At 43.9% G+C, this 17364-nt stretch overlaps 1 protein-coding gene across 1 annotated transcript; it reads left to right on the top strand.

Annotated features, from left to right (window-relative positions):
- Nucleotides 1-8546: 8546 nt before the first annotated feature.
- On the top strand, nucleotides 8547-11702 carry LOC136480330 (uncharacterized). Its single transcript, XM_066477910.1, has one exon. The coding sequence runs from the start codon at nucleotides 8547-8549 to the stop codon at nucleotides 11700-11702; it is 3156 nt and encodes a 1051-aa protein (XP_066334007.1).
- The last annotated feature ends 5662 nt before the right edge of the window (nucleotides 11703-17364 follow it).

Here is a 17364-nt window from a genome sequence, read left to right as displayed (position 1 = left end):
AGAAAATAAAACGAGAGGTGATGCAATGCAAAGTATATCAACCCAATTTAGGTGATGATGATCAAACAAAGGATTCGACGACATGGTTTTTTTCAGCACCAGTAAATTATTACATCGCCCTAAAGGCATTGATTAATCACTAGTGCAACTAATTACTGCCGGTGCTACCACATGTGTCGTCCCCCGGCTGCTGGCGGCGGTGCTCCTCTTTGCGCTTCTTTCGCTCAGCCCTGCGTCCGCGCCGTCGTTCCGCGTCCATTGTGAGACGCCGCTCGGTCTCCTCCTGGCGGCGGCGCTCCTCCTCCTCACGGCAGCACTCATCCTCCTTGGAGATCTCGACGATGAACTTCAGGATACATTCATCGGTCTCCTTCTATGCGATGGCGTGGAGGTGCCGGTCCTCCTCCTCCTTCTGAGCCGTCTCCAATGAATTGAAGACGACCTCCTCCACTGGACGAGGTTCTGGTTCCTCCTCCGATGCGGTCTCCCGGTCCGGATCATCCTTGAGGTTCACCTCGAGGTCCGATTCGGACGACGACGTCGGTGGAGTCGGGGGGCGACGTGAGGACGACGGGTTGAGCTTCGCCCATGTTGTCTTCAAGCAGCGAGGCATTGTGCGTGGCGGCAGGTACGTCGAGGGCCAGGGCGAGGTGTGCGTGGGAAGGGCAGTGCTTGGCTTTCTTGACGCGCGGTGGTGTGGCGGCCGACTGTGTGCATGGGGGCCTAGGTTATATAGGCGTGTCGGTGTGGAACTGATCACGGTGCAATAACTCGCACCCCCTCAGAAACGGAGCGAGCGCCTGCATTGGGAAATGACATTGAACTGCCATTGCGCCTGCGTTGAGCGCGCCTACGTTTGGGAACCGGCGCGAGCAGCCAATGGACGTGTAAACGCGGTGTCTCTTCGTGGGGATCTGAAGGGCTCTCCCCTTGAAAACAAAGCACGCCTGCGTTGGGAAACGTCATTGAACTACCATTGCACCTGCGTTGGGAGCGCGCCTACGTTTGGGAACCGGCGCGAGCAGCCAATGGACTAGTGTTTGGTAATTAAAACTGTGGCTCTTCATGGGAACCGCACGACCAGCGTGGCCGGGGAGTTGAAGGGGCCTACGCGCAAAGCAGGGACAGATAATCACTCAAAGGAATAAATTCCTTCAAACATTCGGAAATCAGGCGATAGCTCAATGGTTTATCCGTTGCTCTAGAACTTGTAGGTTTCGGTTCGATTCAAGGATGCAACACATTTATTTTATATTTTTGACCTTTAGACCGCTTAATAAATTATAAAATTAAACCAAAAAAATTGGGCTGCCTGGGACTCGAACACGGGTCTCGGGGGCTAAGTTGAGGGGTCTTAACCGTTGCGTCAGTAGGAGTTTGAAAGAAAACGGAAACTTATCCTACTTAACACCTAAGTTAAACCTAACCGCTACACAACATCACTGCCAGTTTGGGGGATGACCTGGCAGTGATGTACACCATCACTGTCGGTTTACAAGCAAAACCGGCAGTGATGAGCTATTTCCTAAAATAAATTAATAATTTATAAAATAGAACAAAAAAATTTGACCCGCCTGGGACTCGAACAAGGGTCTCGGGGGCTAAGTTGAGGGGTCTTAACCGTTGCGCCAGTAGGAGGAGTTCGAAAGAAAACAAAAACTTATCATACTTAACACCTAACTTAACACCTAACTGCTACAGAACATCGCTGCCGGTTTGGGGAGTGACCCGGCAGTGATGTGCCCATCACTGTCGGTTTACAAGAAGAACCGGCAGTGATGAGCTACTGCTATAAAAGTGGCACGGGTTGAAATTATCCCAATTCATTTCAACCCCGCGCCAACCCCTCCCCCCATGCCGTCGGAGTACCACCCCACGCCGGAGCACCGCCCCACGCCGGAGCGCCGCCCCACGCTGGAGCACCGCCCTAAGCCGGAGCACCGCGCCGTCCGTGCCACCGCCAAGGCCTTCAGGAGCGCGTAGATAGCTACATTCCCACCCCCATGTTGAGTGCATGGCTCACTGCCTGCTACGTGTCTGATGAAATGTCCCACAGCTGCTTGCTTGAATCAGTTTGATCATGCAGTGTGTGTTGTCATACGGTTTGATCATGCAGTTGTGAATGCTAGAACCTAGGTTTGCCACACAGTGTGTGCTATCTGTTTCTTTGTGTTTCTGGACGCATTGCTAGTAAGTAGTACATTGTTACTTAGTAGCACGTTGCTCAGCTCTATTCATCAGTATACTGATAAGAACAAAAGCGTAATTTTATTTTTGGTTACCAGGATAAACATAGCAGGGACTCTTAATACTTGACATAAATTGCTCTTTGAACGTTAATGGTAGTTTGTTTTCGGAGTACTTGCATTTTCTCGGTGGAACAAACTTACGTTTTCTCTGTGAAACCATCTTCTCCATGCTATCAGCATAAAAATGCATAATTATTAACTTTTGCAAGATTACAAGTAATACATAGTTATGTAGCCTTGTGCATTAAACTGGGAATATTTTCCAACAATCCTATCTTATTATGAGTTTTTGCATGTCACTTTCCTGGGATAGTATGAGATGCATATTTGCCCCTACCAACCATGTAAGTTTCAGATCAAAGTATCACTAATTTGGAAAGATGCTTACCGGCACTGATACTTGTGAAAGAACCTCGCGCCGATGGTTGGGGGATTTATAGTGAGACTAAAGACTCTTAGACATCTCTAGGAGTATATCCAAAAGTATTAAACTGGCTCTCTCAATAATCATTTGGTTTTTAACGAATAAAAAATATTCTTTATATCTTTCCTACATCTAACAACTATTAATAAGGCACGTGAATAGCTATTTTCCAAACACTCCTATCTATGCAATGGTCGTGTGTTATTCGTAAATATATTAAATTGTATAAGAATCATGTTTTAATGACAATCTAATTTACTTAAATGTATAGGCAACCATGGCATGGTATGTAGTGCATGTTGGTCACATGCCTGGGATTTATCGAACCTGGGAAGATTGCTATGCTCAAGTCAATCGCTACCCTGGTAATTTGCACAAAAAATACAACATAGAAGATGAAGCTTTGATGGCCTAATATAGTCATCTGGCCTACCTTGCAAACCATGGGCAATCGGCCAACTATGGTCCAATGAATGCAAACCATGGCCATCCGCTGGCACTGGAGATCGAAGAGAAGCCACCCGCCGGAGATGTGAAGATTACGAGAATTCCTCCTTGGTCTTGGAAAGATGTCATGCTTTTATTTATGGCTATGGTCATCGCTTTTCTTATTTGGAAGTTGATGTAGGCTTAGTTTCGTAGAAGAGTAGGTGGACTTTGTTGTATGTGGTCAATCAAACAATGAATTTATTCTAGGTGAACATATGCTATTATTTGACTTTGTTGTATGTGGACTTATTATTAGACTTTGTATTAAACATATTATATATATATGAACATATGCTATTAGTAGTTGTCTGCGGCCAAAACTAACCACGATCGTGTCACAGCCATGACTCATCGTCGCCTTTTACCCTGTCGCTGAAGAACTGATTGGCAACAAGAAGCGGCTGATATCACTGGGACGGGAGAGCCGCATGATCCAACAAACGGTGACGATGTCAATCAGGTTGGTGAGAACGAGCAGCCATGGACCCCGTCCGGCCTGCTCGATCTGGGTCAAAATGACCAAGACGGCCAGGTAACTTTGGTATCATGTCACTATGTAGCCACACACGCTAATCAATTAAGAGGGTCATACCTTAATTGGTGTCTCTAGCAGGAGCCTCCGCCGGCCGAGGAGCCAGAGGGTTCGGGTAGCAGGAAGGCCAGATCCAGGCGTGTCAAAGATTCCTGTTGGTAGGAATGCACACTGGCACATTACTGAGTTCGATGAATTTGGGGATCCACTCTCACCGCCTATAGCTTTGACCAAATGCAAGACTATCCTCGGGTTACTTGTTAGGGACTTCATCCCGATTAAGTACAGGAAATGGATTGGGAAAGATGATGACCGATGGTGGGTTCCCGAAAGCGAGAAGGATTACATATGGGATGTCAAGATCCTAGAGTATTTCACTTTCCTAGCCGAGTATGACAGGGAGTTAGTCAAGAAAAAAGCAAAAGAAATCATGGGAACATGCTTCAAGAATTTCAAGGGGACATTGTACAAGAATTTTGTCCTCCAAAATAAAGAGCCAGATTTCGATGGTGGACAGTTTAGCAAGCAGAAGGACTTCTGGTAGGCTTTCAAGGAATATAGGTTATCCGAGGAGTACTTAGAACTGGGCAGGAAGAATAAGGAGAATTCACAGAAAGCGATGAATCCTCATCATCTTGGCTCTCGTGGCTACGCCAAAAAGATGCCAGAATTTGAAGCAGAACTTCAAAAGATGGATCGCCTTGCTGAGGACGACGTTCAGGTTGAGACCGCCGATTGGGAGCCTAGATCGGTAATATACTGTATGGGGAGGAATGTATGGCAAGCCGAGGACGGGAGCTTTAGCTCCTCAAATCTACCCATGAGTGAACTCATCCAGAGGATCTCCCAGGTAACTGAGGAGGTGAGGCAAGGGACTCGCACTTCTAATAGGGAGAAAGACGTGCTCACCCAAGCACTCAGAACCAAGGAGCACCCTAGTCGCACTAGAGGAACCGGTGTTGTTCCTTGGAAACTAGCATTCCCCCAAGAATCTAGCACTTATCGGAGCCGCTCGAGGGGTAGAGAGGAACATGAGGCAGAGTATTTGAGGAGACTAAAAGAGATAGAAGACAGAATGGAAGCACGGATTGAGGCAACCATTGAAGCGCGAGTCGAGCAAATTTTGCTGTCCAAGGGGTCAGCAGTACCACAAAACCCTACTCCTACTACCTTTAGCCCATAGTTTAGGGGTCGCAGCAGCTGCAGATCGACCCCGCTCGACGAAGAAGAGGCGAATGTGCCTCATCCGGTGGACGACATCACTGAACCCGTCAATGTTAGGTTGTACATTCGTCAGGAATGGACAAAGGACAAGGTGGCGCTCGGCCAGGCCTGGCCTATGGGAGACGGGACAATTAATGGCCGCCCAATTCCACTGGGGTATGCTCGTGTCACCATTGATAGAATACTTGATAAGAAGTATAACAAGATACCCATTGAGTACCCCATAGCGGAAGACATGCCGAAACTTGGTCATAACAAGGGCTCTCAAGTGGCCTGGCGCAAGCGCTTCATTAAGCTTGACCACCAATTGTCCTCTGATGATGAGGACGACTGCGAGTCTTCGCCCACCCGCGATGATAACTCACCATCTCCCAATAGAGATCACTCCCCTCCTCATCCGGAGCCATCACCCTCGAGAAGACAGAGGTCTCCTTCTATTCCTCCTCGTCCGACTCCATCTTCATCAGCCTCGAGAAAAGAGACTCCTCCTCGTCCGACTCCATCTTCATCAGCGCTGGGAAAACAGAATTCTCGTCGTTATCCTCCTCCTCCTCCACCTTAGCCCAAAACAAGATCAAGGACATCCTTGCAGTCGTAGAAAAGGTCCTTGGATTCGGTCGCTAATGCTCCCAAAGTGGACCAACAGAAAAGAAAAAGGTCGTTCAGTGGTGGCGTTACCTCCTTGATGGAAGAAAAATTTACAGCACACATCAAGAAGGAAGATTGTATTAGTTTCTTCAATCTCTGTGCCTCACTGCCTTCGATTATGTTGAAGTCCGAATTCGAAAGGCAAACACAGAATAAATACGCTACAACAAGAGACGAAGAAATACACAATAAAGATTTAAGGAACATTATGAAGTTAGTCGAAGACAACCCTGATTTAACCATGGAAGAGGCCGCGAACATCTATTATGATGTACAAGGGACGGGAACACCGGCAATGAAGTATGAAAGGGGCAATCTTTTGGTTCCCGGTCATGAGTATAAAAATCTGACAACATATATGCATCATTTACATGAATATTACATGGCTTAAGCAACAGAGACGGACAGTTTTGGTTTTGAGGTTATTATCCGTTCGACACATGTTTTCAATTATCCTGAAGAAGAGAAGTTCGATGTCGAGTAGGAGTGCTTGTTCCAGCTATACTAGAAACGTGATCTCGATGTTCAACTATTGACGCTGTGGACAATGTAAGTACCCTACACGCACGATATTACAATTAACTACTCTTTCGAGACACAAATTATTAACTTTTGAGCACTTCCCATGATTTTATGTAGGTGTATAGCAAAATTTTGCATTCTAAAAAGCAAATGGGATTACATATGCTTCTTAGACCCCATGCGAGTCAATGAGAGGACAAATCTAGGCCTCTATGGATGTGATGTGGAAGACCTGAAATATAGATTGATTGTTGTTTTCGACGAATTCACGTTGAAGAAGAAAACCCACATACTTCTAGCCTACAACTGCGAGTATATGTTCTCGGCTTTTAATTTTATGCTTCTTTTTTCGTTAAGATTATTCAATAATTAGGATTCTGTGATTGCAGCAACCATTTTGTCTTCATTTGTGTTAATCTTGCCAAAAATCTGCTCGAGGTGTGGGACTCGAAGAAAAACCATTTCATCATCTGGATGCACTAGTGTCAGTGCTGAATTAGTAAGCCATCCTAATGACATATTATTTTCTAATCACACATACCCGCTTTCTAATGTTTCTCCTTTTAATGTTGCTCAGTGTCCGAAGAAGTCATATCAGTGGGAAGCTGGTCCCATTCAAGGTTGTCGAAATGGTGGAGAAGTACCTATCACAGCCGGCGGGAAACAATGAATGCGGGTTTTATGTAATGTGGGCAATGCTTCGCTATAATGGTGGGAAATCGGAAGAAGCCGATAAGTTGGTGTGTATAATCCCCATTTCATTTATGTCTGTTAATAATTCAACAAAATGATCACTACTACAGAAATCATTTTTGCTGGCACGTTGTTTTTTTTTCACAGGCGGTTCACAATTTCATGACGCCAGTACAAAAAATAGGGTGGGCCCAGCAAGAGAACCGCCTGTGTAAAACAATTTACACAGGCGGCTCTCCTATCTCTACCGCCTGTGTAAATACGTGTATTTTCACAGGCAGTTTATAATGTCAGCCGCCTGTGTAAATGGTATTTACACAGGCGGTTGTCATTTTAAACCGCCTGTGAAAATACACGTATTTACACAGGCGGTAGAGATAGGAGAGCCGCCTGTGTAAATTGTTTTACACAGGCGGTTCTCCTTACCAACCGCTTGTGTTAATGCTGCTATAAATTCCCTTCGTTCACCTCCAGACAAGAACAGTTACTCGCGTGCTGTGTGCACAGTGGTGGACAGAGAAGTGGCGATTCCAAGGGGGGAGGTTTTGAACTTCATTTCTTTGGTGAGAAACTTCCAAAAGGTTAGTTAGTGTCATTGCCGCCATTTTTTTTAGTGATTCTTTGGTTCAATTCTTGTATTGGAGGTGCTCTAAATCTAGGGTTAGGGTTAGGGTTCATAGCTAGGGCAAGGGAGAGAGTTTTAGCTTTTTTTTTTTGTAAATTCATAGTAAATTGTATCTTGCTCGGATTATAGAAAATAAATACTTTTTAGAATTCTTGTGAGTAGATCTATGTAATAGAATAATGATTAACACTTTATAAAGTCTTGTCAATTGTTATACTTATTTCCTGTAATTATAAACTGTGAATTAATTTAGTTTTTTAATCTACGTACTTAGGGTTTATGAATTAATTTAGTAGTTAATGTTTTGTTAATTAGGGTTAGTTATTATTGTCTATACTTAGGGTTTGTTAAATAGGGTTAGTTATTATTTCATGTACCTTAGGTTTTTCAATAATTTTTGTTAGTAATTGATGGTTTATTATTTAGGGTTAGATATTTCATGTACTTAGGGTTAGTTAATTAATTTAGTTAGTAATTAATGGTTTATTAATTAGGGTTAGTTAGTATTTCATGTACTTAGGGTTTGTTAATTAGGGTTTGTTATTTTTGCTTATACTTAGGGTTTGTTAATCAAGATGCCATCTCCGTTTAATTAATTCTTATAATTATAAAAATGAGTTTAAATAATTATTTAAATTTTTTATTTTGTAAATTCTGTAAGAGGTAGGTTTTCATATCTATTTAATTGATGGAGGATAGAATCTTAGTTATGAGGGGTTATTTTCGTTTTGTTTTTAGAGTGACATACAATATTTTCCTAACTAATTACAGATAAATATGGAGAGGTCATTATGGATGTACAACTTATCAAGAGTAGACCCATCTTATGTAGTGGAGGTCCAAAAATTTATTGATGCCATGAAGATACATGCTCAGAGAACAAAGGCGAAGCACATATGTTGTCCATGCGCAGACTGTAAAAATATTGTGGTATTTGACAATGTGGAAGCAATCACTTCTCATCTGGTTTGCAGAGGATTTGTGGAGGACTACTTGATTTGGACAAAACATGGTGAGGGTAGTTCTACACCTTATATGCGGACAACTGACAACACTGCAAGTAACATCAATGTGGAGGGTCCAATGCCATATCTCAATGAATGTGATGCTATGCAAGATATCAATGAAACCCATCATGCTATGCCAGATGTCAATCAAACTCATAATTCTACGTCCGATGTTAATGAAACTCAGCATGTTAACACTGATGCCATTGAAGATGCAGATTTCTTAGAGGCAATAATGAACCATTGTGCAGATCCATCAATATTCTTCATGAAGCGAATGGAAGCCTTGAAGAAGGCAGCAGAAGAGCCTTTGTATGACGAGTCGAAAGGTTGTACCAAAGAGTGGTCGACACTACGGGCTGTTCTTCAGTTTTTGACGATTAAGGCTAGATATGGTTGGTCCGATGCTAGTTTCAATGATTTATTGCGTGTACTTGGAGACCTTCTTCCTAAGGAGAACAAAGTGCCTGCTAACACGTACTATGCAAAGAAGCTAGTCAGTCCACTTACGATGGGTGTTGAGAAGATCCACGCATGTAGAAATCATTGTATTCTATATCGGGGTGATCAGTATAAAGACTTAGACAGTTGTCCAAACTGTGGTGCTAGTAGGTACAAGACGAATAAAGATTATCGAGAGGAAGAGAATGCAGCCTCTGTTTCTTCAGGGAGGAAGCGAAAGAAGACGCAAACAAAGACTCAACAAGACAAACGTTCAAAGCCCACTAGCAATATCGAAGTGGACTATTATGCGTTGAGAAGAATTCCTGCATTGGTGATATGGTATCTCCCTGTGGTTGATCGTTTGAGGTGTTTGTTTGCAAACCCTGATGATGCGGAACTTATGACCTGGCATGCTTCTGATGAAAGGAAAGATGATGGAAAGTTACGACATCCAGCCGATGCAAAGCAATGGCAAGAATTCGATAAGAAATATCCAGACTTTGCCGAGGATCCACGAAATGTAAGGTTTGCTCTGAGTACTGATGGAATGAATCCATTTGCCGAGAGGAGCAGCACGCACAGCACATGGCCAGTGATCATGACAATATACAACCTTCCTTCATGGTTGTGTCAAAAAAGAAAATATCTTTTGCTAACCATTCTTATTTCTGGACCTACACAACCTGGAGTTGATATGGATGTATTTCTAGAGCCCTTAATGCAAGAGATGCAAATACTATGGGAAGTGGGTGTGAAAATGATCGATGCGTTCCGCAAAGAGACATTCACACTGAGAGCAATTATTATTGTCACAATTAATGATTATCCTGCTCTCTTCTCATTATCAGGCCAGTTCAAGGGAAAGGTTGGTTGTGTAGAGTGCATAGATGGAACATGGCACGTGTCTCTTCCTCCATCTAACAAGATAGTGTACATGAGGCATAGGAGGTGGCTACCGGCAGGCCATAAGTACCGCTTACAAAAGATGAATAAGTACTTTGACAATATGGATGAATCAAAATCTACTGCTCCATCAGGTTATAGTAAAGGGCACAGAGTGTATAAGATAGTTGAGAATGTCAAGTTTGTGTTTGGAAAAAAGACCAAAGATGGGAAACCAAGAAAGGTTGTGAAGGCAAATGAGGGGGACACATTCAAGAAGAAGTCTATTTTCTTTAAGTACTTATCGTACTGGAAAGACTTAGACGTACGACATGCGATCGATGGTATGCATGTTCAGAAGAATGTGTTTGACAGCGTAGTTGGAACTTTGCTAGACATAAAGAGCAAGACAAAGGAAGGTCTCAATTCACGTTTGGACATGCAACATTTAAAGATCAAAAAAGAACTTCACCCTGTACTCCTAGAGAATGGGAAGTACCATCTACTGGCAGCAAGCTATAACCTGAACAGAGAGGAGAAACATGCAATGTGTGTGTGGTTGAAGAATTTAAAAGTTCCATCTGGTTTCTACTCCAACATAAGGAGTCTTGTTTCGATGAAAGACCTTACACTCACCAACTATAACTCACATGATTGTCATGTAATGCTGACCACTTTTCTTCCTATTGCCATCAGGGCTATAAATCCAGTGTTCTTAAAGATGGCAATCACACGGTTGTGCTACTTCTTCAATAAGATATCTGAGAAGGTAATTATCGGTGATGAGTTAGAGTCCCTACAGAAATTTGCTGCAGAGACATTGAGCCAGTTGGAGATGTGCTTTCCCCCATCGTTCTTTGATATCATGGTACACCTTATTGTTCATTTGGTGCCTCAAATTGAGGCATTGGGCCCCATGTATTTCCATGAAATGTGGACGTATGAGCGTTTCATGTCAATATTGAATGGCTATATGTCAAATCGTGCTCATCCGGAGGGTTCCATGATAGAGGCATACACTACAGAAGAGGCCATTGAGTCTGGAGGACCATTATGTAATAATCTCCTAAAAGACCAGGTATCAATTGGTTTGCCTCCGTTGCGACATGAGGGAAGGCTTGGTGGACGAGGGAGGATGGGACGGAAATCATTCATCCCGCCAGATTACAACATAGTCCTAGAGGTACATTACAGCATACTACAACAACTCATAATAATGGACCCATTCACCAAGCAGCACATGAAAGAGCTTCATGAGGAGAATCCAGGATGCACAAATGATTGGGTACACAGGGAACACAAGCGTCGGTTCACCGCATGGCTAAAGAATTTGGACATGACAGATGAATCAGAAACCATCAAGATTTTAGCATCTGGACCATCAAGCCAGGTCATATCATGGCAGAGCTATGACATTAGTGGCTTCACATTTTCCACCAGTTTTAGGGACACCAAGCGCATGGCACAGAATAGTGGCGTTCGATGTGAGGCTGTAGATGAAACAACTGGTGAAGAAACTACATACTTTGGATTCATTGATGACATATGGGAGGTTGAATATGGTCCACGCCTGCAGATTCCAGTGTTCCGATGTCGGTGGGTTCAAGATAAACATGTCACTGTGGATAACTATGGCCAAAGAGTTCTTGATCTAAGTAAAGTAGGTTACAAAGATGATCCGTGGATCCTTGCTAACCGTGCTGCACAGGTGTTCTATGTGGAACAAATTCTATCTACGAATGAAAAGAAAAGTACCCAAAAGCCAAAGCACGTAGCAATCCCTGGAAAGCAACAAATTGTAGGAGTTGATGGTGTAATGGATTTAGAGGATGTTAACCAGTTCAGCGAGATGTCTCTTTTTACAAAGTTTGAAGAAAAGATAAAAAATGTGGAGAAAAGTATCCCGCAAACCTCTTTGCCCTGGGTGCGCCATGATGGACAAGGAAGGACTGTAGCACGCTAGATTGTTTATCATGTAACTAATGTATCACTTATCATTTGTACCTAATGCTACTCTTTCTTATTAAGCAAGATGTTTACATTTCCCCTTGTTGTATACCTTTGGACTATGATATTATTTTCTAACTTAATTAAACAAATCTTAATTAAAACTTCTTTCCCCTTCTTGTATACCTTTGGATTCTATATTATTTACTAACCCTAGGTACATGAAATATTAACTAACCCTAATTAGTTAATATTAACTAGGTACATTGTTAATATTAACAAACCTTTAATTAAAAATCTTTTCACAGGCGGGCGTCATTGACCGCCGCCTGTACTAATATATTAGTACAGGCGGCGGTTGATGAGGGCCGCCTGTAGTAATGTATTAGTACAGGCGGCCCTCATAAACAGCCGCCTGTACTAATATATTAGTACAGGCGGCGGTCAATGACGCCCGCCTGTGAAACTATTTTTACAGGCGGTGGTCAATATGGCCCGCCTGTACTAATGTGCTCCAATATAAGTTCCCGCGCGTGGCCCGCGAAAATTTCTAAGTCCCGGAGGCGCGAGTTTAGAAATTGGACGCCGTCAGGCTGCCGAAATCCGCCGCCGCTCCTCCACCGCTCGCCGGACCGCCACCGTCGTGAGCTGCCGCCGCCACGCCGCCGAGGGACCTCCACTCCACCGACACACCTCCACGCTGCCGCCGAGGGAGCTCCGCTCCGCGCAGCGAGCCGCCGCCACCAGCAGCTGCCGCACCGTGCACGGCCTACGCGCCGCCGCCGCGACCTCGCCGGAACGCCGAGAGGTAGGCCTGCACACCCGCCACCGCCGAGCTCCGCTCCGAGACGGCTCCGATCGATGCGGCGGCGGCTGCCATGTGCGCCGCCGCGCGCGCGCCCCTCCAGCGCCGGCGGCGTTTGCCTGCTGGGCCTGGCAGGCCCTTGCTGGGCCTGCTGGGCCTGGCAGGCCGCCTTTCCTTTTTTTTTTAATTAATTAGTAATGTTTTATTAGTGTTTGTTAGGTAATTTTGTTAGTAATTAGCTAATTTTTTTGTTAGGGCTTACTATGTTTTTTGTTAGGGTTTTTTCCCATAATTTAGCTATGTTTTTCCATGTTAATACTTATATTTCATGCATAATTAGGGTTTGTGAAATAATAATTAGTTTGTTAAATAGGGTTTCCTATTTAATATTCATTATTTAGGGTTTGCAAATTAGTGTTAGTTAATTAGGTTTGTTAATAATAGGTTCGCTAATTGATTAGGCTATGTAATCCATGTTAATACTTGTATTCCATGTTTATACTTATATTCCGTGGTTATACTTATATTTTATGCAGATGAGTACTCCATCAAATGCTGAGCAGGCCGATGCCCAGATAGGTACACGGGGATCTGACTCCTCTAGATCCGAACCTTATAGGAGCCCGAGCGTATCACCACGTGAATCTCCTAGAGCTAAGAAGGCCCGTCTTGAGTTGGAACGTGACCCTAATTACAAGCCTGAAGATGAGCCAAATGATGATGAGGTATATATGCTCGTAGATTGTCTATACGAGAGAATAATGCATGTGTATGTATGTACCTAACAATTGAATTGACAGGAGGTGTTCTCTCAAGTTGTTGCCGAAATGGAGGTAGAGTCACAAGATGTTCATAAGGACACGGCGCCTCAAATGACCGGGACATCCTCCGAGCAAAGAAGTACAAAGAAAAAGAGTGATCGGGCACGAGGAGATAGAGGAAGGAATAGATTTCCAGAAGAAGTTTATAGGATTACAGAGATTAGCCTGAGCGGAGAGCCCTTAGCACCTCTAGAGGCGCTACCCAAATTTAGGGCCGCCATTGGATGGTTAGTAAAGGAAGAATTTGATATCACCTGGAGTGATTGGAGTATGGTGCCTGAAGGAAAGAGGAAGAATTGTTGGACTCGATTGTGCACTAAGTTTATTTTCCCGGAGGGAACAGAAGGTTTGGTCAAGGGTCATGTCATGAAGCAGTTAGCAATATCATTCCGGGGCTATAGGCACGATATGAATAAAAAGTGGCTGCAGAAGGGGCGGGACCCAACGAAGCGGTACCCTATCACAGCAGAACAGTGGGCACATTTTAGTGTCATAAAAAACTCCGACGACTCCAAGGCTAAGAGCCAAGCCGCCTCAAGACTTGCGAAGAAGAACAAGTACCACCACCACCTCGGCACTGGTGGTTACAAGACCAAGATTCCTAAATGGAGGGCAGAAGACGAAGCAAAGAGGAGAGAGGGCAAGTTGGCATTGACAGATATAGTGCCAGAACGAAGTGCGAATTGGCTTCGCGCTCGGAAGGCAAACACTGAGAGCGATGAGATCTCCTGTCCCGATGAGATCAAGCCAGTTGCCGAGAAGGTTTTGGAAGCAACAAACCTAGAAAAGACAGGTGCCTTCAAGTCACAGAGGGAGAGGGACAGCCTTTCCCATGCTCTAGGTAACAAAATTATATTTTCCATTTTGTTCGAGTAAAATAGAAATCGACACTGACATTAAATATCATGTTGTAGGTAACCCCGAGCATCCAGGTCGTGTACGGGGCGTCTCATCCAGAACCACCTGGAAAGAAGGGTTTGGTGAAGAGTGGAAAGGCATGTATAAGAAAAGAGAACGACATAAGGAGCACATGAAGGATTTTTTTGAGCAGCAGGCTGCCAAAAAATTTAGGGATTTGATGGAAGACTTCGTTAAAAACCCTAATCCTGAAGTGATGAAGCAGTTGGCGGGAGCAGTGTCTGCTCAACAGATGTCATCACAAGCTCCTTCATATATGCAGCATGTCCCAGCTCAACCCTTGGGTAGCCAGGAGATGGCCAGACAATCTATGCCCTTTCCAAGCAGTATAGCGTCAACATCAAATCAAGACCATTATCCAGTTGACGATATTGATAAACCTTGGCCTTGCTCATTGTTAATTGGATATGGCCTTAGGAATCAGCATACAAAGCAAGTGGCCACAGGCAATGCCATCCCTGGACGTAGGTTCCATGGTGTCGAGATGCAAGATGCATACTGTAGGGTGGAAGTGTTGACGGTCGAGAGTGGATATGAAGACGACTTCATCGACATCCCGACCTCTGAGGGTATAGAGAAGCTTGGACAAGCAATCAAGAACTTCATACAATGGCCGAGACGGTACGTAAGGTTGATTGATCCACCAACGGCACCCTCTCCACCAGTGCATCAAGCATCCCAAGAGGCCGAAACAAGTCAACAGCCAGCATCGCCAATGCATGCCCCAGCATCCCCGTATATTTATGAGCCACCGTCGTCATCCCCAATACATGATATGTCATTCTCGTTGGATGAGCTCGAGGGGCCAGCCAAGAACATGCCTGAGCAGCAGACTCCGCCAGCCAAGAAGGACACAACACCAGAGAAGGAGGTAGAGCAAACTCCCCCGCCACCACCAAAGCAGAATGAAGATGAGCAAACTCCCCCACCACCACCAAAGCATAAGGAAGCAGAGCAAACTCCCCCACAAGCACCGGCCTCCAAGAAGGCAAAGAAATTTCCAATTCCAAAATTGGTTTCTCCCTATGAGCCAAAAAAGGGGAAAGCAGCAGGCACAGTTCTATTTCTGAAAGGGCTTGGAAAGCAGCGGACGGCACGAGTCGTTGAGCTCGAACCGTCACAGAATAAGGAAGCCACCGGCCAAGCAACTGAAGCCGTGCCACCAACAAAGGAAGCCCCAAGTGGCGATGTACATGTCGAACCGCCATCAAATACACCATTGACCCTTAAGGATATAAGAAAGCCAACGGTTGATGATTATGTCAATGTCCCTAGTAACTATGTGCCCGGAAGGCCTATGCTGCAATGGACGGTGCTCGAACCGCCATCAAATACACCATTGACCCTTAAGCAGGGCATTTGTTACCTTCGAGGACATGCACCTGCTGTTGAACTATAGGAAACTTGACGTCCAACTCATTACAATCTGGTGCCTGTAAGTATCACTCATGCACACACATTGTTATTATTAAATTTGGAATGTGATAAACTCTAATATGTGGATGTTGTATGTAGTTTGCAAGACCACGAGCAAAGATCGTTAACTATAGGATCGATGGTCGGTTACCTGAGTCCAATCAGGTTACAAGAAAATATGCACAAATTTGTACTTACAAATGAAGATAGAGCAAATATAGAGAAGGACAAAACACCAGAACAAGTTGCAGAAGCTGTAAAGGAATTGCAACGAAAATACGAGGACAAATATGCCCTCTATCTCGGTAGAGCAATGCTGAGATATAAGTACAGGGATTTTATATTGGCACCCTACAACTTTGGGTAAGCGTGACCTCGTATACGTACTTCAAATTATCGTGTTAACCCTAAGTACATGTGTCGCTCACTCGTTTATTCATGCAGTGACCATTGGATTGTTTTTTATATTTATCCATTCGAAGGGAAGGTGCTTGTCCTAGACTCCTTACATTATCCTCCTCAGTCGTATCAAACATTCCTGATTCATTTAGAAAGGTGAGCCAACATGCAACCACATCCGTACTTATATGAATTAGAGTTTCTAAATAACTATAGTGTTTTATATTCGATATCTACAGGGCATGGCGGTTTTATAAGAAGCAAAAAGGACCGGTCGACGTCACCCGCTCAGATCCTAGTGTGCCATTGATGATACAACACCATTATCCGGTAAGTTGTCCGAACACATATCATCATATAAATAATACACAAGGCATGATAATTTTAGTTTAATCTTTTGCTCATTAATTACATAGTGCCACAAGCAACCACCTGGATCGGTCTACTGTGGATACTATGTGTGTGAGTTCATAAGGCAGCGGGGACGATACGTCAGGGACAAAAATATGGTAAAAAATATCTATGTATGAAGTTTTCTCATTAAAGTTGGAAATATTAATATTGGACATGTGTCAATGATGCTTTTAAACTTTGTTTCCAGCCGAGAAGCAAAGGAAAGGACGTGCCATTCACTCCAAAAACTATGGAAGATATAGTAGCAGACTTGTGCGGTTTTATTATGAGAGAAATAATTCCAAGTATCGGATCATATTTTGATGAAGCCGGTGATTTAGCAAGTGAAAGATTTAGAGCGCTGACAGACCTAGCAGGTCTAAACTTGAAACGAAATGACATGTAAACACCAAATGGTTGAACTCATAACATGAAATGATGTGTATTATATGTAATTTTATGCTTGATGTTTGATTTCATGTGTACACATCTGTAATATTTATATGTGTTGTATGTATGATGCAATTTTATGGTTCATGTTTGCATATCTTATATATATATATATGTGACAAATATAGTACAGTGTGGAGGCAAATATTAAAATTTGAAATAAAAAAAATAATTACACAGGCGGCACACAGAGTGAGCCGCCTGTGAAAAATGGGTTTTCACAGGCGGCTGACAAAGTGAGCCGCCTGTGTAAATAACTATTTACACAGGCGGTTGACAAAGTGAGCCGCCTGTGAAAACCCTTTTTTCACAGGCGGCTTACAGCCCGCCGCCTGTACTGTGGGCCGATTAGTACTGACCCCTAGTACAGGCGGTGGACTTGGCCGCCTATATAAATGCCTCTACCACCGCCTGTGAAAACGTTTTCTGTACCAGTGGATTTACTGTTCCTCTTTGGATATCATCTTTTTTGAACG

This window comes from Miscanthus floridulus, chromosome 9 (genome assembly GCF_019320115.1).
Source record: "Miscanthus floridulus cultivar M001 chromosome 9, ASM1932011v1, whole genome shotgun sequence".
In the NCBI taxonomy this organism is placed as follows: domain Eukaryota; kingdom Viridiplantae; phylum Streptophyta; class Magnoliopsida; order Poales; family Poaceae; genus Miscanthus; species Miscanthus floridulus.
Note: the sequence above shows the minus strand (reverse complement) of the source record. Positions and strands in the feature narration are given on the sequence as shown.